The sequence below is a fragment of the Petaurus breviceps genome, unplaced genomic scaffold (genome assembly GCF_028583685.1).
Source record: "Petaurus breviceps papuanus isolate PSGF00001 unplaced genomic scaffold, PetGlider_PUasm1.0 174, whole genome shotgun sequence".
Taxonomy (NCBI): domain Eukaryota; kingdom Metazoa; phylum Chordata; class Mammalia; order Diprotodontia; family Petauridae; genus Petaurus; species Petaurus breviceps.
Genome location: NW_027185761.1, coordinates 14692970 through 14718232, shown reverse-complemented (window position 1 = coordinate 14718232; position 25263 = coordinate 14692970). Strand labels below are relative to the sequence as shown.

Sequence of the window (25263 nt, the reverse complement as noted above, 5' to 3'; positions counted from 1 at the left end):
GTAAAGACGTTTGCTTTATTTGCACAAGCAAAACTCTGAGTCATTCTAGCTCGGGGCTGCTCTGATAAAGCCAGTCTTGGTAACATTGGCTAAGAGTCCTGGGGATGAATAGTCAGTCACCTAGGCAGGAGAGACTTTTAGAGTTTCTCACCAGCTGTTTATACTAATTCAGTACATTTTTTTTTCTGAGAATTTAACACCCCGTGCAAGGCTGTGAGGGAGTAGAGGACAAGATGATATGGTTCTTTTCTCTGAGGAACTTAATTGCCTTTCTGGTCATTTTTATAATCTCGGTCTCTTTCTCCAGGACAGCTTCCAAAGCTGTATCTCACTTCTCTGAAGACTTGATTCCAGGGGAATAGGCATCTTCCAAGGCAGCCTCAGGTATCTTCTTGGCAAAATGATATGACTCTTTTAAATCCATCTCCCCCTGGATACCCTGCCATAACCCTTTTGTCCCTCCACCCCCCAGTAAGTCTAAATGGCTATATGTACCTACCCTAGATTTCTCTTTTTACCCTTCTCTTAGGGTGAATGGAATAGAGAAGTTACTAGAATCAATATCTTAAGAGGCTCCACGTTTTTCTTTTAGGGCTTATAGAGGGTTCTAGATCTAGATTAATGTCCCCTTTCAACTCAGGATCTTAAAATAGCATTACTGTTACTATTAATAATTAAAATAATAAAATAGTGCCAATATTCCTATCTCTACAAATACTTTAATCCAAGATATAATGAAAAAGTCATTGCCCTGGCCCTAATCCTTCCTATTGGATGGAATAAAGATCCATACCCTCTGACCCCAAACTCTGGTAGTTAGAAGGAAAAATGACCAACTGCTCTGTCTTCTGAACTAACCTGAGTCACTTGATCACCCTAAACTTCTGTTTGGTTACTGGAGAGGTGGGGGAGCGGGGTATAGACAAGCTGGAGATGCCCCAGAGTAAACCTCTTTGTAGTACTTATTTCTGAAAAGGAACTGTGGTCAGGGTCCAAAGGTCTTATGGTGGGAGGCACTGTACCAGCCTGGGAAAAGAGCTGGGCCTCAGGAGTCTTGAAGCTGACTCTTAGCTTAATTTGTATGACGAGACCTGGACGAGAGCACAACCAGCTACCAGAAGCCTTGGTGTTTGTGCCAAGTAACAGGAGAGGGTGGCAGGAGTCAGGGAGGTTGTTTTTTTGCACTGCACAGCACCAGACAGAAGCAACCCATAGCCTTTGGTGGGCAGAGAGCCTACAATTAAGTTTAGTTGGGTTTAACAAATCCATTGCTTAAACCGTTTATGTGGTAAATGAATTTCAGTTTTGAACTGTGGAAAAAAACCAAAAACCAAAAACAGAAAAAAAAAAGAAAAAAAAACTTTTGGAAATGAGCATGCCAGGAGCAAGGTATATGCTGCTGATAACATGGAATGGTGCCATGGGCAGAAGGAATTGTCTTGCAGATGACACATAACCTTCTGCCTGAGCATGTCTATGTGGCAATGCTGGAGAGACTGGGATGGAAAAATCCTATGGGGAAGAAATAGTGGAATCAGGATTCCTTCCCAGTGGTCTACAGGTGGGTGCTATGCCACTCTGCTGCCAGCGGGTTGGAGATGGGCTAGCTCTTCTCAGTCTAAAATGAGCCTCAAAAACAATCCATGGATGACTACAAAGTTCTCTATCTAGTCTCTATTGACGTTAGTGAGAACTTGTGTCCTTGGCTGTGAGGCCGGTGGGGATATCTAGGAATAGATGGTCTAATCATCAGAAAGGCCGCAGCAAAGAGATGTGTAATATGCACTTATGCATCCCATCTGACAGCTCAGTCTCTAAGTGGCGACCCCACTGGGACCTCCTCCCTGCTGCCTCTACAGAGAAGCCATCTAGCCACTGAACAGACAGAACACACAGGCATTGAAGGATCATGGCTATGCTAAAGTGCAGTGGTTAAAAACAAGCCAGGCATTAGGATTCACTGGCAGCTAACATGGTTTGGTTCTTGGTCTTTCCCCCTCGCTGCTACGTTTCTACCGCCATGCCCTAGCATCCCTATCCCACTGGTGCTAGCATTCTGCTACAGATTTGGGCATTGGGCATTGCTGGGTATTAATGGCTGGCAGCAAAAACAAAAAAACCAAAAAACAAATACGGAAACCAAAGCAATGAAGAGAGGCACAGATTGCTCTTTTAGCTGAGGGTTTGTTTTTAAACTGTTTTTACCTTTCTATTAGCTACTAATACTGAGTTTGGTGGCATCTGTATTTCAGTCACCTCAGGAGCAATGACATTTTAAGACATGTGTGCCAAGTAATCAGGACTTTTCCTGATCATCAGGCCAGAGTTCTCTACAGACAACTCAGGCCAAAGGTAAAGGCAACCAAGGGAAAGAAGTATCATGTTCAGAGAGAGCCTGCCACGAGGTGCCTCTGCTGGGGGAGAAAAGGAGGGAAGGAAGGAGGGGGTGTCAGGTTCTAGGCACAATTTAGTAGGGCTTCACTCAATTTCATTCATCAGTGTAAAACACAGGTTAAAAACTTCAGCACAAAATATACAGGACATATTGGCTAGCGGGGCCCTGTTCTCTTGCGGTCTCTCTCTACATATTACAAATTCTTAAAGGTAAAAAAAAAACAACACTTAAAGTAAAATGAGAGAGCTAACTAGTCTATTCTTAGATCAATTTCCCCTCTGTGATGACACTTAAAAATGGGTTGTCTTCTTTCTCTCTCAAAAGTACAAACAGCAAAAACTAGAACTGTTTCATATTTGTCAAAGCTATTTGAATTTTCATGGGGGATAAAAAAAGTAAAACCAAACAATGTTTTGCTAAGAAAACTTGCCCACATGCCCTGCCTGGGGCTCTGCCGTGTTTCTTTCCATGGGCACAATGCATGCACAAACTGTCGGGCTTTTTTTTTTTTTCCGAGTTTTGCATGCATTGCACTAGGAAGGCAGAACTAAGCCCAGTTCTTACCCGCTTCTGAGAGGTCACGGAGTGAGCTGCTGAGTGCACTCCGCTTCAGGCCCTCGCCTGTGGCATAGCTGTCATCAAGGCAGGCTCGGCTCAAAGTCCCATTGCCAGGCTCTTTCTTCAGGCTGGAGCACTGGGACATGCTGGGCCGGACAACTCCTTTCTGTTTCTCAAGCTCCGCTGAAACAGACAGAATCAAGGCATTTTTCTCATGGTTACTGATGCAAAACATAGGGAGCACCAGAGGAAAGGGGAGCTCACCAAGACTGGAATGTAGGGATGTCCTAGTGGGGTGAGGCCAAGGACAGAGAATGACTTAACCAACCTTTCAGGGAAAATGCTGAAAACTCTGAGAAGAGGACTGCTCCCTCTTGAAGGGAAGCAGTTTGGCTTAATGGGCAGGTCTAGGCTTCAGAGACCCAGTGTCTGGTCTGCCACCTCTCTGGCTTCATGGGTAATTTATTTCAGACTTTCTCTTTGCTTCTTCCTCTCTCTCTCTGACTCCTACCGCCCTAGGCACAGAAGGATGGACCATCTGAGTTGGTGTAATTCCAGAGGTAATATGCCTCTGTGAGAGAGCTCAAGATGCCACTGGCTTTATTTACGGAAATTATAGTGGTAATAATAACAAGTGACATTTACCTAGCAATTTAAGATTTCAAAGTGCTTTCCTCTAACAACATTATTGTGATTACTGACCTGATGCTGCTGAAGAGAAGCTGGTGGGGGAAGACTCACTCCAGCAATCAGTCAGTTCTCAGTCCCTATGGAATGGGGTCCAGACCTTGGATTTCCATCCTCCTGTCTGGGGCGGGGGGGGGGGAGCGGGGAAGGCTTCCTCAGATTCCCACCAGTCACAGAGCCAGAAAGGTCTGATGGTGTGTACAGTCCACATCAGGATACAGAGCAGGGTGGAGAACCTTTGGCCTTGAGGTCACATGTGGCCCTCTAGGTCCTCAAGTGTGGCCCTTTGATTGAATCCAGATTTCACAGAACAAATACACTTGATAAAAGGATTTGTCCTGTAAAATTTGGACTCAGTCAAAGGGCCACACATGAGGACTCAGAGGGCCACATGTGGCCCCAAGGCTGCAGGTTCCCCACCCCTGATCTAGAGCCTGAATCAGACAGTGACTTTATAGTCAAGGCTCAAGCCTTGGACCAGGAGATCCTTCATACTTACACTCTATTCTATGCTTTTCCATTTCCTGAACTTCTGCAATCGATTCCCTCAAGTCATCAGTGAATTTCTTCCTGTCTTGGGGATTGGGTGCATTGAAATTTATCAGCACTTTGATGTCTGCTCCTGGGACAGCAGATGTGAGCCGGATGCCATTAGGATAATCTGCAAAGAGAAACACAGTAAGCGGGATTCATGTTTTTGTTTGTTTCTGGTCAGTTTTTCTTCCCTGAATTCAGGGCCTGGTTTTCACCCAGTTCAGAGCATGAGCCTCCACAATGTGAGACTTGGCCAATAGGCTCAGCTAGGGCATATGGTGGACAGAGCTGTGGGCTTTGGGGCAGGGTTTGAACCCAGGGTCTTTCTGGCTCCAGCACTAATACCTGTATGACTCGGGTAAACCAGTCATCTAAACTCTCTGCTTCACTTTTCTCAGTTCTAAAGTAAGAAGACTAGATGCAATAGCTCTAAACCTGTGACCTTGTGGTAAGGTTCAGGGACTGAGGGGAGATGATTCCAGAGAGGGAGATGAGATAATCTGATGCCCATTAGACACAAAACTAACCCTCCCTGTCAGTGGCAGCATTAAGTCGAACTGCTACTAGAGTATCCCCATTTAACAGTTGAGAAAGCTAAGGCAAACAGAGTGAAGTGACTTGTCCAGGGTCACTTAGGAAGATGAGTCTGGGAATGGGGGGGAGGGGGAGGTGGAAGTCACTCAAGGACTTTGGTGACATGCAAACCAGGGATTAGGAGTTAGAGAGGGATGGGGGTGGTCCTGGGTTATGGCCCTGGCTCTAGCATAGTTCTCATTTTTATTGGAGGGTCCATTGACACTGTTACCATAGGAGACATTCCCTGGAGAAGGTCCAGATCTTGTTGGGTGAGTGAGCATGGGGTCTGGGCACAAGGGGGTCAGATGAATCAACAGCAGCTCTCAGATGCCAAATGCCCCATCTTTACCAGCTCAAGTCCTCTCTACGAACAGACAGCACTTATCTGCTGCCCCCATGATCCTGACAAGAGCAAACTGTACTCTGTCTTCTCTCACATGCCTCCTTCCCAAAAACAAGCTCCAAAAGGCTCCACAAGGTCTCACCCAGGCAGCACAGAAACTCCCCCAGGGTTAAGATAAGGCATATAAGGGACAGGCACTCACTGAAAGCTCAAGTCTCCAGGAGAACAGAGCAGAGAGTTTTCAGGTCTAGGATGAGAGAAGCCAGGGCAAGAGGCCTCAACTCTCCTAAGCCAAGTAGCGTCAGGCGGTGCCCAAACGAGCTGAGACACTGTGATTTGTCCTATGTATCTCCACTACCTCTTCCCTGAATTTTGGTCCTAGTGGCTGCGAGTCAGCGGGGGAAGGGTGAATGTGAGATGGAGATGGTGGTGGTGGGGGCCTGCAGTCTATGGCTCTTGCTGTTCTCTTATACAAGAACAGAAGATAACAGTGAGGAGGAAATTCCCTTGGGTCCCTGGTTAGACCAGGGGAAGCTCGGTGGTACAGTAGAAAGAATGCTAGGCTAAGATTTGGGAAAACTCGAGTTCAAATCCAGCCTCAGACACTTACTAGCTGTGTGACCCTGGGTAAGTCACTTCACATCTGTTTGCCTCAGTTTCCTCATATGTAGAAATGGGGTTGACAACAGTACCTACCTCTCACGGTTGTTGTGATGATCAAATGAGAAAATATTTGTAAAATCACTTGGCACAGTGCCTGGCAAACAGTAAGCACTGTATCCATGTTATTGTTGCTGTTGCTAGTAACATTCTTTCCCAGTCCTAGTGGCTAATCTGGGAAGCTACAAATTTGACATCTCCTTATTCCCTTGTAAGACTAGATTCCTCAAGTGTTTCAACTGCTGGGCCCTTGGGAATACCCTAACCTGTAAATACAAAGTGGGCCAAAAAGCCTTCCATGAAAACAAAGCCAATACTGGGTAAATTGTGCTTGTTTTAAAAACATTACTAGCATCCCTCAAATGACCCTTCTTCTAGCAGCACCATCTGGGATGAGACAGTCTTCAGCCCCACCCCAGCTGCAGCCCCAAGGTCAGTGTGTTCCCAACAGCAGTACTTTGGAACACCTAAATCATAGACCCTGTCCCAGCATGGGGGAGCAGAGCCCAGCCCAGCCCAATCCAACCCATAGACCTCAGGGGAAAGAGAGCTAGTTCAGCAGGCAACCCCATGATTTCAGAAAAGAGAGGAGAGCTATATAGTCTAAAGCCTTCCAGACAGCCTCTCCCGGCTCATCTCCTAGCCTTTCTGATGTCTTTTGCTTCAGTTTCTAGATTCCTAAGAATCTCCATCATTCAATTGCCTTTACAGTTAAAAGTGGAGGTGAAGAAGAGGGGCAGGGGAGAGAGGGAAGGAAGAAAGAGGCAGAGATAGTCAGAAGCAGAGGGCAAGAGTCAGTAAGAGAGAAAGGGAGATTGAGACAGAGATGGGCCCATAAAACTGATGTTATCATCACCTTGTGACTCCCTATCTCCCCAGGGAGTTTGACCAGGAGATAGCATTCTCTGACCTTTCCCCCAGTACTCTTTTGGGCTGGAGGTGGGGGGGAGAGGGTACCAGCAGAGGGAAATGAAGGCATAGCAATCCTAAAGTTTGAAGAGTGACAGTTTTGCAAAAAGAGTTTCCACAAAATTTGAACGTTGTGAGGGACCCTGGGGTCACTTAACTCAAGCCTTACATGGATAGGAATCTCTTCCGTAGAATTTCTAATAAGATGTCATCTAGTCTCCACTTAGAAGACACCTGATTATGGGGAATTCATCACCTCCCAAGGCAGCCCACTCCACACATAGACTCCCCAAAGGTGGGGATGGCTTCATCTTTGACTTTATACCCCTGGTGCCTATCCCAGTACCCTACATAGAGCAGGAGTTTAGTTAAGGCTCGTCGATCTATTGGAGCTACTCATTGTCAGGAAGCTTTTCCTTACATTGGGCTTAAATCTGCCTTTCTGTGTTTTTCATGTTCTGTTCCTAGTTGTACCCTTTTGGACTAAAGGTGATCAAGTCTGATCGCTCTCCCACATCCAAGTTACTCCAGTGTTTTGAGACAGCAGCGATGTCCCATCCCTGAAGTGTTCTTAGGACATCCGGCTCTTCATGAGCAGAGAAAACGGGGGAGGAAGAGACAGACTTACACTGATTCTCGAAAAGCAGGACCTGCATGCCGTAAAGAGAAAAGGACTGGCGGAAGCTGTATGTCACCGAATTCTTCTTCTTCTGAAAGATCTTGGTGACCTGAGGAGAGTCAATGTATTATACCATTAATGACACTGCCACAGGGAAAGACCCTAGGGTAACCCCTGCCTCCCATCTTCTCTTCTCTTCTCTTCCAGTGAGGAGAAATGTGTGTGCTCTCTGTCTGGCTCTGTCTCTCATGTGCCTTCTCTCTCTCTCCCTGCTTGTCTCTCTGCTCACTCCTCTCCCAGATGGACATATGTCCCTCAGAGAGTCTTTGCCCTCCCCTTCCACCGGGATGCCCTTTAAATCCCTTTATCTCACACTGAGAAAAGTCTTTGCTGACACTGGGGAGGATTCTGAACACCTGCTCATGAGATGGATCTCATTTGCACAAACACCCCCTTTTGTGCTACAATTCATTGGATGGCTTTTGTTTACTGAGAAGGCTTTGTGGGCCTGAGACAGAGTCTCCTGAGAGTCATTGCAGGTTTCATTACAATCCTGTAGTTCAGGGTGGATGCAGGAAGCATTTTCATATTTACATGCTTGACAAAGCCTATTCAGAAAGTAATGCAATGAGGTACACTTCTGTGGACTTATTACCAAAGGGGAGGGGGCAAAAATCAGTAATCGAAACATAGAAATAATGCAAAGAAGTAAGACTTCATTGCCTTCTCTTCCATAACCAAAAACTAGATGTAAGATAACCACTGTTCTAAGTTTATGACCCATGATGCTTGAATCCACACAGAATAGGAAAACTCCATTCTATAAATGGCCTCAAAGGCAACTACATAGAAAACACTGCCTGCTCATCAGTTACCCTCTTGTGAGCTGGGTCTAATCCTGGGGAAGGGAATATTACTTTCTAGAAGCTAAAAGCTGGTCCCCGGAGCAAATGCTGAAACTAACTACACAGGGTAGCAATCAACAGGAAGCCTACTGTATTCTCATAAGAAGGGGACCTAGGAATCAGGGAGAAATGTCTTCTGTAGCAAAGACAGATACTGACCCATGGACTGGAAATGCCAAAGACTGAAATCTAATTCTCTGTCCACTCAAATGTATACATATAGAAACACTTTTCCTTAATCCTCAAATCCCTTGCTAATTTGTGAAATGAAAGAGCTGGACCTTTTTTTGGTATTGTGTACCGTTTTGTCCGTGAATACAGTGCTTACTATTTGCCAGTGTATGGGCACGCCCCTAAGAATGACGATGTTAACTGTATTAAAATAAAACCCAGAGCATTGCAAATAAAACCAATCCTATTGAAATATAGTCTGTAGACAGGAAAACCAGAATCCCCTGTGATCTAGTTATAGGTCTAATAACCATAGTAATTTGAGGTAGTGATGAGCATAAACTATATTTCAAGATAACTGTAATGTGATATGAAAATATCTGTGTGGGGCAGCTAGGTGGCGCAGTGAATAGAGCCCCAGCCCTGGAGTCAGGAGGACCTGAGTTCAAATTTGACCTCAGACATATAATACTTACTAGCTGTGTGACCTTGGGCAAGTCACTTAATCCCAAATGCCCTGCCTAAAAAACCCCTGTAATTTCTATTGGTGACAAAGTAATAGATCCTGCTAATACCATTGTGGTTTGCTGCCTATGTTAAAATAATTGAAGGAAATGCTACATTCCAGTTAGAGGTTAGTGAAAATAATGGTGTGAGTTTTTTCCTATCCAAGTCCACAGACCCTGCCTTCCCCCACTTCTATCTGTGGGCCCTCAAAAGGACCATGGACCCCACGTTAAGAACTCTCTGATGTGCTGATCTCTAAGATGTCATCAGGGGCCCTGAGACCTATGACAAATGACCTGGGATGCAGGAGAACACCAGAAGAGGCTCTTAGTGTGTGTGAAGATACACCACTGTTAAATTACATACCACAAGGAGGTCATTAAATAAGAAGATTTCTCGCTGGTGTAATCCAAGCTTCTGGGGTTTATTTGGATCTGGCACTTCAAAGAGCCGGCAATAGCAAACAAGCCTCCGATGGGGAAGGGAAAGTACCTGTAGGAAGGGAAAAGGTATTAATGTCAGTTGTAAATGAGCAACTTGCTTAGGGCCAGGAGAAGATGCTGACCCCGAGCTGATCTGCATATGCTGCTGACTGGCACAGTGCTGACCTTACCCTTGCCTCCCTCAGCCGACTGACCGGACACCAGTAATCTTCTGCCCCTTCCTCCGGGACTCCTGAAACTACTTCTTTCAGGACTACTCCATGAGGAGGAGAGTTGTGAGCATGTTTCTCTTCCCAAGCAGAGAAGTTATTATTGGGCTAACAAATGATTCTCCCATCTCTATTTTAGCCTTTATAGACTCTTGAATCATTGTGATATTCTCCCCACTAACATCTTTGCCTTGGGCCTCTCTCCCCACTACTCCCCATTCCTCCTACAAGCCTCTGCCAGATTAATTTTCCTAAAAGACCAACCTGATAACCTCACTCTCCTGATCAAAAAGCTTCAATGGCCCTCCACTGTCCTTTACATAAAGTTCATCTTTCTTAGGCCATCATGCAAGGCCTGCAAGGCTCTAGTTTCCACTACCTCTTCCAGCCTCACCTGCCCTCCCGGTCCTACCAGGCTAGGCTAGCTCCCTCTTCTTGCTCATTTCCACCTCAGGACCTCAGCTGGAATGTCCTCCTCTCCCTGACTAGCTCAACATTAACCTTAAGACCAAGCTCAGGTCTTACCTACTTACGTGGAGTCGGCCCACAGTCATTTCTGACCCCTTTGAGCTTCTTTAATACTGTTTGCTGACACTCACTTGATATAGCATGTATTTCCATGTGTATTTCTACTAATTTTCAATGTGTTTGGTTTCCAATTACACTGTAAGCTCCTTAAGAATAGGATTCATGTTTTATGTGCTTTCTCTATCTAACAAAGCACCTCACATACAGGAAGCTGGTTCTCAGTAAGTAGTCACCAGGTGACTGAGGATTAATACCTTTTGATAGCCCCCTGGATCAACCTGATAATGCTCCTCTTGATGAGATTCAAGGGAAAGAGGAGGTGAGGCTGGTCAGGATGGGGCCTGTTTCCTTCCACAAACAGAGAGAGGTTCGCTCACTGGCACCTTACTCAACTTACTTCAAAAGCTTTACTTCAAGACTGGCTTAAAGAAATGGGCAAATTAAGGAGAATGGATTTGCCAGTTAGACCTGGGATACGACAGAGAAGGGGAAAAGGGCATTCCTCTTCCCTTCCTAGAATTCATTTTTATGGTCATGAATGGAGGGGATTTTGTGTGTGTGTGTGTGGGGGGGAATTGGAGGATGAAACCCATAGTCCCATTGTGGCTTGATTCTTCTTATGCCTGGCTCCTGCTCCCATTCCTAAGCCAATGTTTGAGAAGACTGGTGAACTTCTGGGTAATGCCAAGTCACCTCTAACCTGCTACCCCTTAGCATGTTACAATGAAAAGAGTAATGAATTTCCAGTCTTATGACTTAGGTCTGATTCTCATTTAATTTTTGTACCTCTCTGATAGCCTCTGCTTATCTATAAAAGGGAAGGGCTAGACCAGTTGCTTCTCTAAGTCTAGATCTTATTATTTTAGGGGCAGCAAGTTGATTCAGTGTAAAAAGCATTTCCTTCCTGGAGTCAGGAAGACCTGAATTCAAATCTGACCTCAGATGCTTACTAGCTTCATGACCCTTAGCAAGTCATTTCACCTGTTTGCCTCAGTTTCCTCATCTGTAAAATGGGGATAATGATAGCATCTACCTCCCAGGGCTGTTGTGTGAGGATCAAATGAGATAACTGTAAAAGTGCTTAGTACAGGCTCTGACACACAGTAGGTATAATGTAAGTGTTAGCAATGATGATGATAAAAAAATTATGATATTGCTATCTTCTAAGGTAATATCAATTTTATGCTGCATTGATAGTCATTCTGTGCTCGTCAGACCACCTCTACTCCAGGGCACTGCATTTAAAAAAGTAGAGACAGACTTGATCTTGTTTGTCTAAAAGACGACACGTCTTGGAGCGGGAACCTAACAAATGCCTTGCCGCCACTGTCATTTCTAGACCCTGCCCTCTGCCACCATTATGAAATAAGTTACCCCCCTTTGAGGTTCCCTGTCACCAAATAGATCATCCAATCCTTCCCACCGTCTGAGCCGAGAACTCAATTCATATCCTGGTGGCAATTATGTATAGGACCCTGAGTTTACTCTCTTTTTATTCTCCAGTTCAGTGCCTGGGCTCACAATCATCCCCTCCACCCCAAAACTTAGTTCTTTTACCATGATGATGCTCTCTCCAACACCTAGCTCCCCAGTTCCTTCTCCTCAAACTCACTCTCCTGTTCTCACTCCTCCACAGTCACACACAGGTCACAACCTTGATTTTGTCCTCACCCACACGTATTTGACTTCTGTGATGAATAATTACAAAATTCCATGATCCAATGCTAACTTCCTACCATTTCATTTCTTATTATGCCTCACTTTTTCTGAACTTATTTTTTTTTAATAAAAGCAATTGGGATTAAGTAACTTGCTCAAGGTTACATGGCAGTTATTTTTTTGTATGGGTGCCAAGTTTCTGAGGCCGGAACCGATCCCAGGTCTCCTGATGGCGGGGCCGGTGCTGTCACTCACTGCGCCACCTGGCTGCCCCTGAACTTATTCTTTATTCTCACCAGGACCTCAATCCTTCTCAATCTCAACTTTATAGTTGACCATTTGAATATTACACAGTCTCTGCTTTCTTATTCTCTTGTCCTATTGACACTCATGCCTTGTCCACCACTCACATGCAGTTAAACTATGCTTACTGGTTCAACTACAGAATTATTTTATTTAATCTCAGCTAGGCCCTCACCACCATAAGGCAATCCTTTAACTTTTTTTTTTAAAGCAATTGGGGTTAAGTAACTTGCTCAAGGTTACACGGCCAGTTATTTCTGGGTGTGGTGCTAAGTATCTGAGCCCAGGATTCGATGCCCAGGATTTGATCCCCAGGTCATCCTGACACTGGGGCCGGTGCTCTTACTTGCTGAGCCACCTGGCTGCCCCTAAGCAATTAGGGTTAAATAACTTGCTCAAGGTTACACTGCCAGGTGTTTCTGGGTGGGTGTTAAGTGTCTGAGCCCGGATTCAATCCCCCAGGTCATTCCGACACTGGGGCCGGTGCTCTTACTCGCTGTGCTACCTGGCTGCCCCATCCTTTAACTCTTCCTTAAATGATTCTCAACCACACTCCCCATAGCAGTTCCAATTTTTTCCTTTCTTCTTAAACCTTCCATAGCACTCCCCTCTCTTCCCTCTACCAAACAGAGAGTTTTACCTTGTACTCAACTGAGAAAATAAAGGCTGTTCACTATAAACTCCATCTTCTCCCTTTTTCTATACCTCAAAACCCTTTGCCATTATCCCTTATTTTCTCTTCCTTTATAATAGTATTTGATGAAGTACTGGCCCTCCTCCTCACCAAGGTCAACTCCTACTCTCTCCAAAGTTAGTAGTGATCTCTTATGTGTGGCCAAATCTGATGGCCCTTTCTTTTCTTCATCCTTGATTTCTCTGTAGCATTTAAAAATAGGGAATTACACTTTCTTCTCTGGGTTTTCATGTTACCCCTGTAACTCCTGATACTCACAGATACTAGTACTTCTCTCCACCCTCCATTAGCATGGATTTCTTTTGTATATGTTGCCATTCTGATAAAACACAAACTTCTTGGGGTGGCCAGGTAGCACAGTGAGTAACCTTGAGCAAATTACTTAACCCCAATTGCTTTAAAAAAAAAAAAACAAAAAACACAAACTTCTTTAGGGCAGGGACTGTCTCATTTTTGTTTTTGTATTGCAAAGACCTAGTACAATTCCTGTTACATAGTAAGTGCATAATGAATACTTGCTGGTTGATCCTACTCAGGGAAGGGTTGACACATGCAATGGTTTAGCAAATGCTGGAAGGGGATGGTACCAGGGTTTCATTGGAGTGCTAAAGGGTTAAAATGAATGGAAAACCAGTTGGAGAAGCAGAGCTTCAGGCTAAGAGGTCAGTGCTGGAATAGGAAGTAAGATATAAGTAGCATTGGTTTGCAGTTTCACTTCATACATTACAAATCGGCAAAAATGATAGTCAAAATTGGAGAAGAAAGGAAGGAAAGACAGGCACACAGTTACACTGTTGTGAGACTGTGAATTGGTCCAAATAGTCTAGAAAGCCATTTAGAATTACGCTAAAAAAAAGTGACTAAAATGTGAAACATATACCTCAAGGAGAATAAAGATAGGAAGAAAGGCCCCATCTCTTCCAGAAAATTCATAGCAGTACTTTTTGTGGAAATGAAGAAATGGAAACAAAATAAGATGCCCACTGACTGGGGAAAGACTAAAGAAATCATGGAACATGAATACAGCAGAATATTATTGTGCCATAAGAAATAAAAGGAAGAAGCCAGAGAACAATTTCTATGGAATTATGCAGAATAAAGTAAGAAGAACCAAGAAAATTGCAAACATAATTGCTGAAATAACGTGAAGGAAATAAGAAAAAACAAATGAATCCTCAACCTACCCCCAAACTCAGGACTAAGTAATTATAATGATCAAGCTTAGACCCAGAGAAGAGACAAGAAAGTGTACTTCCCTCCCTTCGTTGCAGAGGTGGGGGACTACAGGACTACAGGTGTGGAACATGGCTTACACTAGCATACTGGACTGGTGTGTTGATTAGTTTTGCTGACCTGCCTTTCCCCTCCTTTTTTTTATTCTTTCTTATTAAGATTAGTTTGCTGGGAAGGATTTGGGGTAAAGATATATTTACTAAAATGTAAAGAGGTAAAAATAAAAGATATCAATAAAATAAAATCATATTGAACATTTGCATGTTAATATATATAAAAATATTATTTAAAGCACCTTAAAGATTGTAAAGTGCAGTTATTAAGGCTATATTCTGAAAGGAAGAGATGTAAAAACAGAAGATATCCATATAAACAAAGTAATGCCTAACATTTATATATTAATATGACATGCATATATTAATATATGACACATACATGATATGTAATATATACATATGATATACAATATATACATATATAAACATTATTTACAGTATGTTAAGGGTTGCAAAATGCTTTGCATGTTATCTCATTTGAGGCAGCTAGATGGTGCAGTGGTGCTAGACCTGAGTTCAAACATGACCATAGACACTTATTAGCTGCACGACCCTGAGCAAGTCATTTCACAGCTGCCTGCCTCAGTTTCCCCAACTGTAAAATGGGGTTAATAACAGCACTTTCTTCATGGTGTTGCTGTGAAGCTCAAATGAGGTATTAATAAAGTGCTTAGCCCAGTGTCTGGCACATAGCAGGTACTTGATAATGCTTATTCCCTTGTTCCCCCTCCCCCCCAGTATTCAGAACAATCTTGTGTATTAAGTGCTATTGTTATTCCCGTTTTACAGATGAGGAAACTGGGGCCAAGGGAAGTTAAATGACTTACCCCAGGTTACACACTAGTAATATGTCTGAGGCTGGATTTGAACCCAGCATTTCCAGACTCCAAGCCCATCTTGCCATGTACTTTTTACATGACTATGTTTTTTACTTTTACATGCTACCTTTTACAGACTTTGCTGGAAGAGCTGGTATCTGTTGACTTGTCCCACATCCCTCATGCTTCCATCTTTTTACAGCAGTGGCTTGCATTCTCCACTCCTGCCCTGTTCTGTGATGTTACTATGGTTACCCTGCATTGGGTCCAGTACATCCCTTCATTACTCAGCCATGCTGTAAGAGTTATGGCAATGGACAACAATGATCGATTTGGAAATTACTTCATATGAAGAAGAGCTGTTTAGCCCAGAGAAACATCAAGACTGCCTTCTTCAACACCCAGAAGAATATAATGTGGAAGACAGAGTAGACTTAGTTTGTACTGGCTGAGAGGGAGAAACGAGGGTTGACGTGTGGAAGCTACAATCAATCAGACTTCAGTTCAGTATATGAAAGAATCTTTGGACTCTGAGGACTGTCCAGTAACAAACTGGGCAGCCTGTCATATAACTTGAATACTGCTGGGGTTTCAGGAAGAGGTTGGATGCTTATCTCATCAGGGACATTGCAGAGGGCTGCATCACCCACTGGTGCTTCTGACTTGGGGCAGATGACCTCTTGGTCCCTTCAGATCCTAACATTCTTTGACCTTAAGGATCTATAGGGTCAATCCTTGCAAATTCCATTCCTTAAAAAGTTGCTAGTATGATGTTTGATCTTTTGCACGTCATATTAATGTCAGTGACCCACAGCCCATAGGACAGACTGATTTTGTATGGCACTTTATAGTTTGCAAATCTTTCTGAAATCTTTCCAATTTCATTTTTATTAAGTCCTGAGGAAGGTACAGCAATAAAAAATATTAGTGTGACCTTTGGTTACTTTAACAGAATTGTCTAAAATGAAGGAAGTTCCATTGTATTCTACTATAGTTGAACATCTGGATGCCCTAGTATCCAGAGTACTGTGTTCAGTTCTGGGTCCCTCCGCTTTCTAATCACTGACAAACTGGAGTGTGTTCAGAGAAGGGTGCTGAGGATGGTGAGGAGACTCAAAATCATATATTGTGGGTAGGAAGACCCAGAGATATTTGTCATAGAGGAAAGAAGGCTTATGGGAGGCATGAGGTGACAGCTGTCTTGGAATATTCAAAGGGCTGCTATGTACAAGAGTAGTTTGTGTTATTCTGCTCAGTGCCAGAAGACAGAACTAGTACCAAGAGTCAAAAGGGACAGGGAGGCAGGTTTTGATTCATATTGACTCACTAAAGTTAAGCAAAACTTTCTAAGAATTAAGGTGATTCAGAAATAGAATGGAGTACTTTGAAAGAGAGAGACTTTCCTATCACTAAAGTGTTGAAGGAGGGTTGGATAACTACTGGTCAGGTACTCTGCAGATGGGTTTCATGCTGCATTTAGGAGCTGGAGTGATTCTGTGATTAATGTCTACACTTGTCAAGTGAGGAATCTAAGATTCTTCAAGGTCTGGCAACTTGCCCAAGGTTATATGATGAAAAAGTTAGAATATTAGAAAAATAAAACTAGCACCGAGGTCTCCTGACTCCTAATCAAATGTCCTTTTCCACTTTCTACCTCTAGTAGTGGGGAAAAGGTACAGGGAGTCACCCCATGTGGGACTGTGTGATCACTCATTTGACCAAGGGCACATATGCAGGGCCAAGATGGCAGGATGGGGGGGTCTGCAATGGGTGACAAACCAGTGAGTGAAGGGCCCCTAAATACCTGCATGCACTATATGCTAAGTTCTGGTCTAACCAACCACAGGCTAGCAAATAAAAACACCCTTTGAGTGTTATTAGGTGTTTAGGTTAGGGTGGGAAATAATAATAGCTCATATTGATATGGAGCTTTTTGGTTGAGAAAATACTATATGTCATATGATCTATCTTTCGTTGTATAAAGAGGACAGTCTTGCCAACCCCTCATTCCCAAACCAGAGAAAGCTTAAGAATAAGAACAAGTAGGTATGAAATTCTTAGTAATGATAAGCCTACTCTCTTCACCAGAGAGTAAGGCACAGCAAAACAGTCAAGGAGAAAAGTAGGAGAATTTTTACGAGAAAAAAAGACTAGATTAACTATAGCCTCTGAAGCAAACCAATTCCTATACATTGCTTGCAGGGATCTTTATTTCCCAGCCCCCAGTCTTCAGCCTGGACAGCCAAAATTAAGCATCATATGAAGGGATGCCTATCTGGGCAGTAGTCTCAGATGACTGGCGTGGGTTTTTCTTAGCCACTGGACTGTGTACTGAAATTGTATAAAAGGGGGCTTCTCAATTCTCAAGAAATCTTTGTTGGGCAACATGGACCATGTGATTTTGTAAAGAGTCCACAGAAGTCTTAGGATAGGAAAATTAAGAAAATTCATTTCTTATAAGAAAATTAACTGAAGTTGTCAACTCTTGTGATGAGTTGATGGGATAATATCTCCTGTATTCTGGAAGAAAGTGCTAGAGTAAATAAGCAAATGGGCAAATGACACGATTGTTGTATCTCATGTGGGGTATAAGTCATGAATCAATAAGAAGAGAGATACCTACACAGCCAAGTCCATGATGCAGAGATCCAATCTATAGGAGAAAATACAGATGCGTTAAACTCCTGAAAGACATATCAAAGCAACTACTTAGTTCTATTTCAATCTGGTCTTGTTAAAATAATTAAGGATCCTATTTGATTGAATGAGTGACCCTGGAAAAGTCAGTTCACCTTTCTGAATCTGTTTCCCCACTTATAAAAATGATGGGGTTTCTTTTGATGAGAGCTAAACTTCCTTCCAACTTGAAAATATCATGTTATATTTTCCTGGAATAGCATAAGGAATGTGCCTTACAAATCTAATTCAATGCATAAATGAGTTCTTATCATACTTTTATATCAGTCACAATGTAACTATAGGCCCTAAATGCCGTATGTTCATGTGCTACTTTATTAACAAAAGCAGGAAAGAGGACTGACTCTAAAGTCAAAGGACACTGTGTTCAAATCCTGCTTAATACCTGTGTGACTTTGGACAAGCCACTTAGCCTCCTTTGGCTTCAGTTTCATCATCTGTAAAATGGAAGAGCTGGACTAGATGGGCTCTGAGATAAAACCATATGGCCCCAAGCCCTATTGCTTAGGATCTTGGGTAAGTCCTACTATTGTAATTTATCGGGCAAATCCCTTAATTTCTCTGAAGTATTTGAAATAAATGAAGGGTGTTAGGTGTGAAGCAGAAGCACTAAGGGGAATAATGGTGAATCTGGAGTCAGACTTTGAATTTCAGACCTGCCGCTGGTGTGACCTTGGGCAAACCCCTTAATATTTCTCGGCCTCAGTCTTCTCATCTGTAAAATGAGGGGTTTAAATCTGATGACCTCTAAGGCCCCTTCCAGCTCTAATAACCCTTGATTTTATCATTCAACATCCTTGTGATTCTCAGAAAGGGCTAGGAGTACTCTTAGCCACACTTCTAATTGAAAGCAAAGTCAAGGTGAGGGCAGAGAAATTATTTCAGATGGAGACTGTGCTGCCCCATCAGCCCTTTCAGTGCATAAAGTTTTCTAGGTTCTCAAACCACAGGCATGGGTTGTTTTTTAAATGCTTGAAATCCTATCAGAATGTTAGGGGACCTTTTTAATAAACCTGTAATGAGCAACTTAGAACATCATGAAGTACTCCATATATATTGTCAGATGTCCCTAGTGGATAATGGGTTGAGGGCAAAAGTATCAAACTCTCCCATGAAACTCCAGAATGCTGCTCCAAACCAGAAATGTTTAACAAAAATATATAAAAATTCAATATATCACAGATAACATTTATGTTTTTTAAAGTTAATAAGAAGAAGCAGGGATCCTTTTCCATTTGAATTTGACACCACTGGTCCAGGAGACTTGTGAATGGTTGCTGAACCACTGACTAAGTCCTTGAATTACATTTGGAAGGAAAATGGATCTTGTCCAAGTTCTGCTGTGAGTTTGGGGGAATGGAAGAATTTGTGCTGCTGGGGTTTTTTCCCCACCCAGAAGGTATTTTCTGTTAAGTTTCTCTGGGCCTCACCATAAGAACATGCCTGGTGGTCAAACAATCACAAAAATCATTCCATCATGAGAAGATCATTCCATCAAACCCCCTCATTTTACATATGAAGAGGCTAAGGATCCTAGGCAAAATAATTTGTTAGAGTTAGTGGCCAGACACATAATTCCAGCAGAGACTAGAATTCCCATCTCCAGTTTAGTGCTTTCTTCTGTATTACCCCCATGGTGGTGCTTCTCTGGCTTCAATAATAGCCAAAGTGAAACGATTTGTTAGCCCAGGAAATTGAAATGATGTGTTATTGGCTTCCTCCTTCCCAGAGCAAACCTATACACTTCCTACTCAGCTTTGAGTCACAGTCAAGATAGACAGATCACAATAGGAGGGACTCAGAATGGGGCATCATGCCTAGGAAGGGGAGGAAAAAAAAGCCCCAAATCAAAACACAATTCCTTGGTGAAGGTAGAATTTTACATGGACTGGGCTCTGCTGGAAAAGTGAGACTACTAGACCACAAGAAGGATCAGTTTAGGGGAGAGGAGGGTCATAGAAATTGCATAATTTTCCAAAGCTGTCTTTCTCCCTCAGAAGTCTCCCTTCCTTAGAAGATACTTCAAGAGTCAATGCAAATGGTCATGAAGTTGGCATTTACTGTCCTCAAGGCCTCAAGAGAACCCACCCCGAGTGCCCAGTGCTTGTCAGGAGGTACCCCTGTCCTCCCACATTCAGTTGATACTTTACCAATGCATGCTTCTGCCCTTAGGGGAGCTGGTCATCAAAGCTACTTAAAATGCAGACATTTCACCCTAAACTTAGCACGGAAACAGACACAGGCTGCATTTGCATGCATGATGAATGGAATCTTATAAATACTTATTTGAAAATGAGGAGGAAAAATTGAAAAAAAAGTCCCAACACCTCACATTACAACATTTAATATTCATAACCTTGCCTCTCTTGAGGCTGTGCTATATTAGGATTGCCTGGGTCGGGGACCAATTTGTTCTTGGAGATGGAATCACTCTTGGAAAATGAGAGCACTCCTGAAAAGTGGATGACATCCCTTGCAATGCATGTTTGGGTCCAGCAAGTTTTCCCAAATCAACTCTCCTACCCTTATCCTCTAGCCTGACTGGTACCTGGGCAGGGAGCAACCCATGTTCCACTTACTGGCTTCTTTCCCACAATGAGCTTCTCAACCTTTTGGACCTGGGAGACATGGTCCTCGTTGGTCTTCAATTCCCGTTTGCGGATCCGTTCATAAATGCCAATCAGCATCTCTCTCGGGATGTCCTCTCCATCATCTACACCTGCAAGGACAGACAGAAAGGGCTTTGTACAGCAGGCACAAGCTGAGTCTGACTGAGACCCTCCCATATGGCTGCATCACTGCTCACCTCTAGAGGCAAGCAGACCCCGTCACCTCACTCAAACCTACACCAATTCCAAACACAGTTTTACTGGAGCCTGAGTTCGGTCAGAGAAACACGCAGTGAAGCATTTTAAATAAGAACTAATCTGTATGTTTTCTACAACTACTGAACCAGAATAAGATCAGGACAGTCATCTATTCACCTAAACAGAATCACTTCATCTGCATCTGTGGTCAAAGTAGACTATAGTTATATCTGTCCTGCTTCATCTTCTTTCTAAAAGATTTTTCTTTCTCCCATAAGTCCCAGGTCCCTATCATGAGGAAGCCCCATCTCTAAGAGGGAACCATGACCTTTGCTCGACTTGTGTTGGGAGATAGGGCTAGTTAATAACCACTTTAGGACCACTCAGTAGCATGAATCATACCAAATGGAGGGGATGTGGCGTTTTAATTAAAAGTAAAAATGGTAGCTACAATTTCAGAGAACTCACAATGAAACATGCTGCTGACTTTTTGACAGAGAGGAGATGGATTCAGACTGCAGATGGAGCTTGGTTTTTTAGACATGGTCATCAAGAAATTTGTTTTACTTGAGTTTTGTTTCATTTAATTTCTCAATCATTAGGGGGAAGACAAGAGGGAGGAAAGTACTTTTTTGCTGATTGAAAAAATAAATTTAAAAAGGCTTAAAGGATTTAAAAGTGATGAAATCTTAGGAAGGGTGGCATCAGAAGGAAAGAACACAGAGCTGGGAGTTATAGTTCTAGATCTGGGTTATAATTCTGGCCCTCCCACTTATTATCCACGTGACCTTGAGCAAGTCACTTGACTTTTCTTCAGTCTTCTCCTCTGTAGAATAGGGGCACTGTTAAATGAGTTGAATCTTAACTTAGATGCTTTCCAGCTTTGCCGTTTTGTAGCCACAAATATCTCTTGTCCCTATTCCTTTCTCTCCACTCACACCAGCCAACACCCTAGCTCAGGTCCTTGTTTCCACTCACCTAGACTATTACAATAGCTTCCTAGTTGACCTCCCTGTATTAAGGCTCTCCCACTTGAATCCATCCACCACACAGTTGCCAAAGGGATTTTCCTAAAGAGTAGACCTTCCATGTCACCTCCTACTCCGATTCTGGTGGTTCCCTATTACCCCAATGATCAAATACCAATTTCTGGCAAGGAGGGGTTGTTTTGTGCTTGTATCCCCAGTACATGACATGTACTTAATGAAAACTTGTTGGTTAGTTGATCCTCATTTGGCATTTAAAGTTTTCCATAACCTGGTCCTAACTTACATTCTAGTCTTATTATACTTCACTCTTGTCCATGAATACTACAGTATAGTCAAAGTGGCCTTCTGTTCCTCACAAATGGCATCTCAGTTCCCATTGCTCTGATTTGGCACGGGCTGGCTCCCATGCCTGGCACGCACCCCCTCCTCACCTTTGGTTTTAGAATCCTAGGCTTATCTCAAGTCTCACTTTCTACACGAGGAACCCACCTGCAATCACCTTCCCTCCAAATTATCCTGTACAAGATACGTATTTGTGTGCATATATGTATGCCTATATGTATACTATTTTGTACAGCTATGTAGATATTTGTGAACATACAAGTCTAGATACATACATGTTTTCTCCCTCATCTAGAACAGCAAAGGGGAACCTTCTTTAGGGCAGGGACTGCTTTACTCTTCTCTTTCTATTCTCAGCACCTGTCACAGTGCATGGGCACACAGCAAGCACTCAATAAAAGCTGATTCTAAAGCTCCCTCATTTTCAATGGCAGCCTAACTGACAGCAAGCATGGGCTAGCTACACAGATGCACAGCAAGGGGTCACCTGCTCAGGTGGGTAGGAGTGAAATAGTGGAGGCCAGAGGTTCAGAACCATACCAGAAGACTGGCCCTCCTCCCACCAGAATCCTCCTTCCTTCAGTGATTCCGCCGAGTCCTTCCTGGTTTAGACTTAGCCAACAGACACTCTGTACTTGGTGCTCTCACATCTCTCTCACTCCAAATCACTCTCCCACCCTCCTGGGTTGGCACCATGAAATTTCAGCAAATATGTAGCATTTACCCAGCTAATAAACACTTCTGGGGAAACAGAGGAGTATTTGGGCTCTTTCCAGAAATAGTTTCCTAAGATTCAGGTTTTTAAAAATTGTTTAATGAGGCCTTGAGAAATCATCAAGTTTAGCCTCCTGCCTCCTGCCTGAGTTGTTTTATCACCTAAAACAGCTCTGGGCTTGCTCTCTGGAGATTAAGTTGTAAAAATGTAAAGCCCCAAAGATTTTATCTGTGGGCACAAGAAACAGCCCTATCTGGGGTCTCTTGACTTGGCACTAGGTGATCTTTTTTGTCACTATAAATACAAGATAAGAGAAGTACAAGCATTTGTATGGGTATTTCCTTACTTTCAGGCTCCTTTATAGTATTTTTGCTCTTGGAATGACTAGATACATCACTGATAGAACATTTAAGTGATTACCAAGTAGCAAGTGTAAAATACTCTAGCCTAGTGTAATGAGTTTCAAACAGCAGCCTTCCCCATGACACAAACTTTGGAGAAAGCTACTGGAGAAAGTAAAAATCTCTCATCATCTCCAAATTTCAGGCTACTAGATCAATCTCTTCTCATTTCACACACAACTTCACTTTGTGTGGTAAGGGCAGAATTGTTCAGGCAACTAGGAAAGTCCTGGCTCCACCAGTGACGAGACTCATGGTGGCACTTGGAAAGGTGCCCATGATAACAGAGTGGGCTTCTGCCTCATCGTGCCTAGAAACGGGCCTCTATGCCATACCCCTTCTTGTTTTCCCCTCAGGTTTCCCCCTCCCCTTTATATATTGTCTTCCTCCATTATGTAAAATCTTTGAAGGAAAAAATTGTTTAACTTCCTTATACTCATATCCCCAAGAGTACCTGGAACATGGCAAATGTCCAGAAAATGTCTTTTCCATCCATTTATCCAGCTATCTCTTTGTGTTTTTAGTTTCTAGATCCATCTAAAGGGAATTTCTTTACAATTTATGCTTTTCTTATGTCAAATATCATAGCAGAAGGGCACACAAAAGAGGATTAAGCACTAGAAGGCAGCATGAAGGTCATCTAGTCCAACCTTCACTCCCATTTTGCAGATGAAGAAATTGTGACCCATGGAACTGAAGTGCTCAAGTCACATAGTTAGTAAGCAGAAGAACTGGAGATCAAACCCTGGTCCTCTGGCCCCAAACCCAGTGTTTATATCACTAGAATTAAGGTACTGGGCAACAACCTTAGTAATGTCCTTAGAAGAAGACATATGACAAAAATGAGCCATGTGACCTTGGGCAAGTCACTTAACCCCAATTGCCCTCCAAAAAGCAAAAGAAGAAGACATATGGAAGAAAAAGGTACCTAAGTCAGGACCCCAGACCACATGAAGCTCTTTTCCAACCATTACTTTGGAATAGCTACTAGAAGTCTAAAGCATCAAACTCTCTAATAGAAAAAAGGTTACGATTAATTGGGAACATATTTTTTTTAATTGGGGAAAGAAATAGGGTAATGAGAGGGAAAGCTTTGAGGTACATTTTGAAGGGAAGGTTGTGACATAAAAAATATATATTCATGGCCAAATAGAGGATTTAAATTTTTATCTTGGGGGTAATCAGGAGCCACTATTTTCAAAATAGGGGGTGATGTGGTCAGACTTGCACTTTAAGAAAATCACTTTGATAAAAGAATGGAGGATGGACTGGGGCAGGGAAACCAATCATAAAGCTACTGCATTGGTCCAGGTGATGAGGGCCTGCACCAGAGTGGCAGTGGTATCAGAGGAGATGAGGGGCTTATGCAAGGGATGCTGTGAAAGTATGATGTGACTTTGGACAAGTCATATACCACTCCCTCCCCCCTGGGCCTCAGTTTCCTCATCTGTAAAACAGGAGAGGGGTTGGAAGGTTAGTATCTTCTATCTCTAAATCTTATGATGTACTTTAAAGTCCACTGGTGCCTTCTCCTACCCAACAACAAAAATTACCTGGTACTTATTTTGTATATGTGTATTTACATAAATTTCTCTCCCAACAGAATGCAAGTTCTCTAAGGACAGACTGTTTCACATTGTCTGTACATTCCCAGTGCCTACCACACATTAGGCATTTGATAAATATTTGTTGATTAACTGATTGGTTACTCCTTTGATTCTTACAACAGTCTGAGTTAAAAGTGCAAATATCACTCATTATCCCCTGATTCTTTAGGGTTGCATGGGGGGTATATTCCTCAGCCAATAAGTGATAGGAAAATGGAATAATGGATGTTGTGGTGGTCACTGCTGTTGATAAGATAGTCTAGTTTTACAAGATAAGGACATTCCCAACTCTAGAGAAGCTCTCTTCCCACTGGCTTGTCTGGGCAAAGATTCATTTCCCTCTAGAAGTTCTGGCCCCAGACTTCAAGAATCAGACACTGCATTTTTCTTTGCTGGACCCCAAGGGCACTGGAAACTTCCTCTCTAAAGGCTCAGTCATATAATTTAGACTAATTCCTTTCTTTTGCAAATAAAGGCCAGAGGTCTGGAGAGGTCAGTTCTCTTGTTTAAAGAACACATGATGAGTCACTGGCAGCACAGGTCTCCCATCTCCCAGTCTGGGGCTCTTTCTTAAAGCACTAATTTATGGCTACCCTGTTAGGGAAGAAAAACAACCCTTGATGTTGTGGGCAGCAATCAGGCCCCTTACCCCAACCCTTCCTGTTGGTTTGGAATCATCCCATCCTTCCCCAAGTGGCTACTTGTCTGCTTCTATTTAGATCCAATCCATAAGGAAACTCAATTTCAGTTCAATTTTCAGTTGTGAAAAATGATGGGTGTGCCTCATGAATGTAGTTCTTGGTCAATAAAAAGGCTGTCATGCCTTCCCCTGGACTTACCTTTGCTCCAAGAATCTGTCCTGTTATAGGTATACCCTCCACAAGGGAAAGAGCTAGAA

The 25263-nt window shown here is 43.0% G+C and overlaps 1 protein-coding gene across 6 annotated transcripts in view; it reads right to left on the bottom strand.

Moving 5' to 3' along the window:
- Positions 1 to 25263, bottom strand: part of IQSEC1 (IQ motif and Sec7 domain ArfGEF 1) — a 785306-nt gene that overhangs the window by 10683 nt on the left and 749360 nt on the right. For all 6 annotated transcript variants that reach the window (XM_069083774.1, XM_069083777.1, XM_069083778.1 and 3 more), the window contains 6 exons: positions 20084 to 20223; positions 17431 to 17460; positions 9231 to 9356; positions 7291 to 7390; positions 4140 to 4301; positions 2960 to 3136 (listed from right to left, as the gene is read on the bottom strand). In XM_069083774.1, the coding sequence (XP_068939875.1) occupies positions 2960 to 3136; positions 4140 to 4301; positions 7291 to 7390; positions 9231 to 9356; positions 17431 to 17460; positions 20084 to 20223 (735 nt within the window). The remainder of the gene's footprint in view (positions 1 to 2959; positions 3137 to 4139; positions 4302 to 7290; positions 7391 to 9230; positions 9357 to 17430; positions 17461 to 20083; positions 20224 to 25263) is intronic.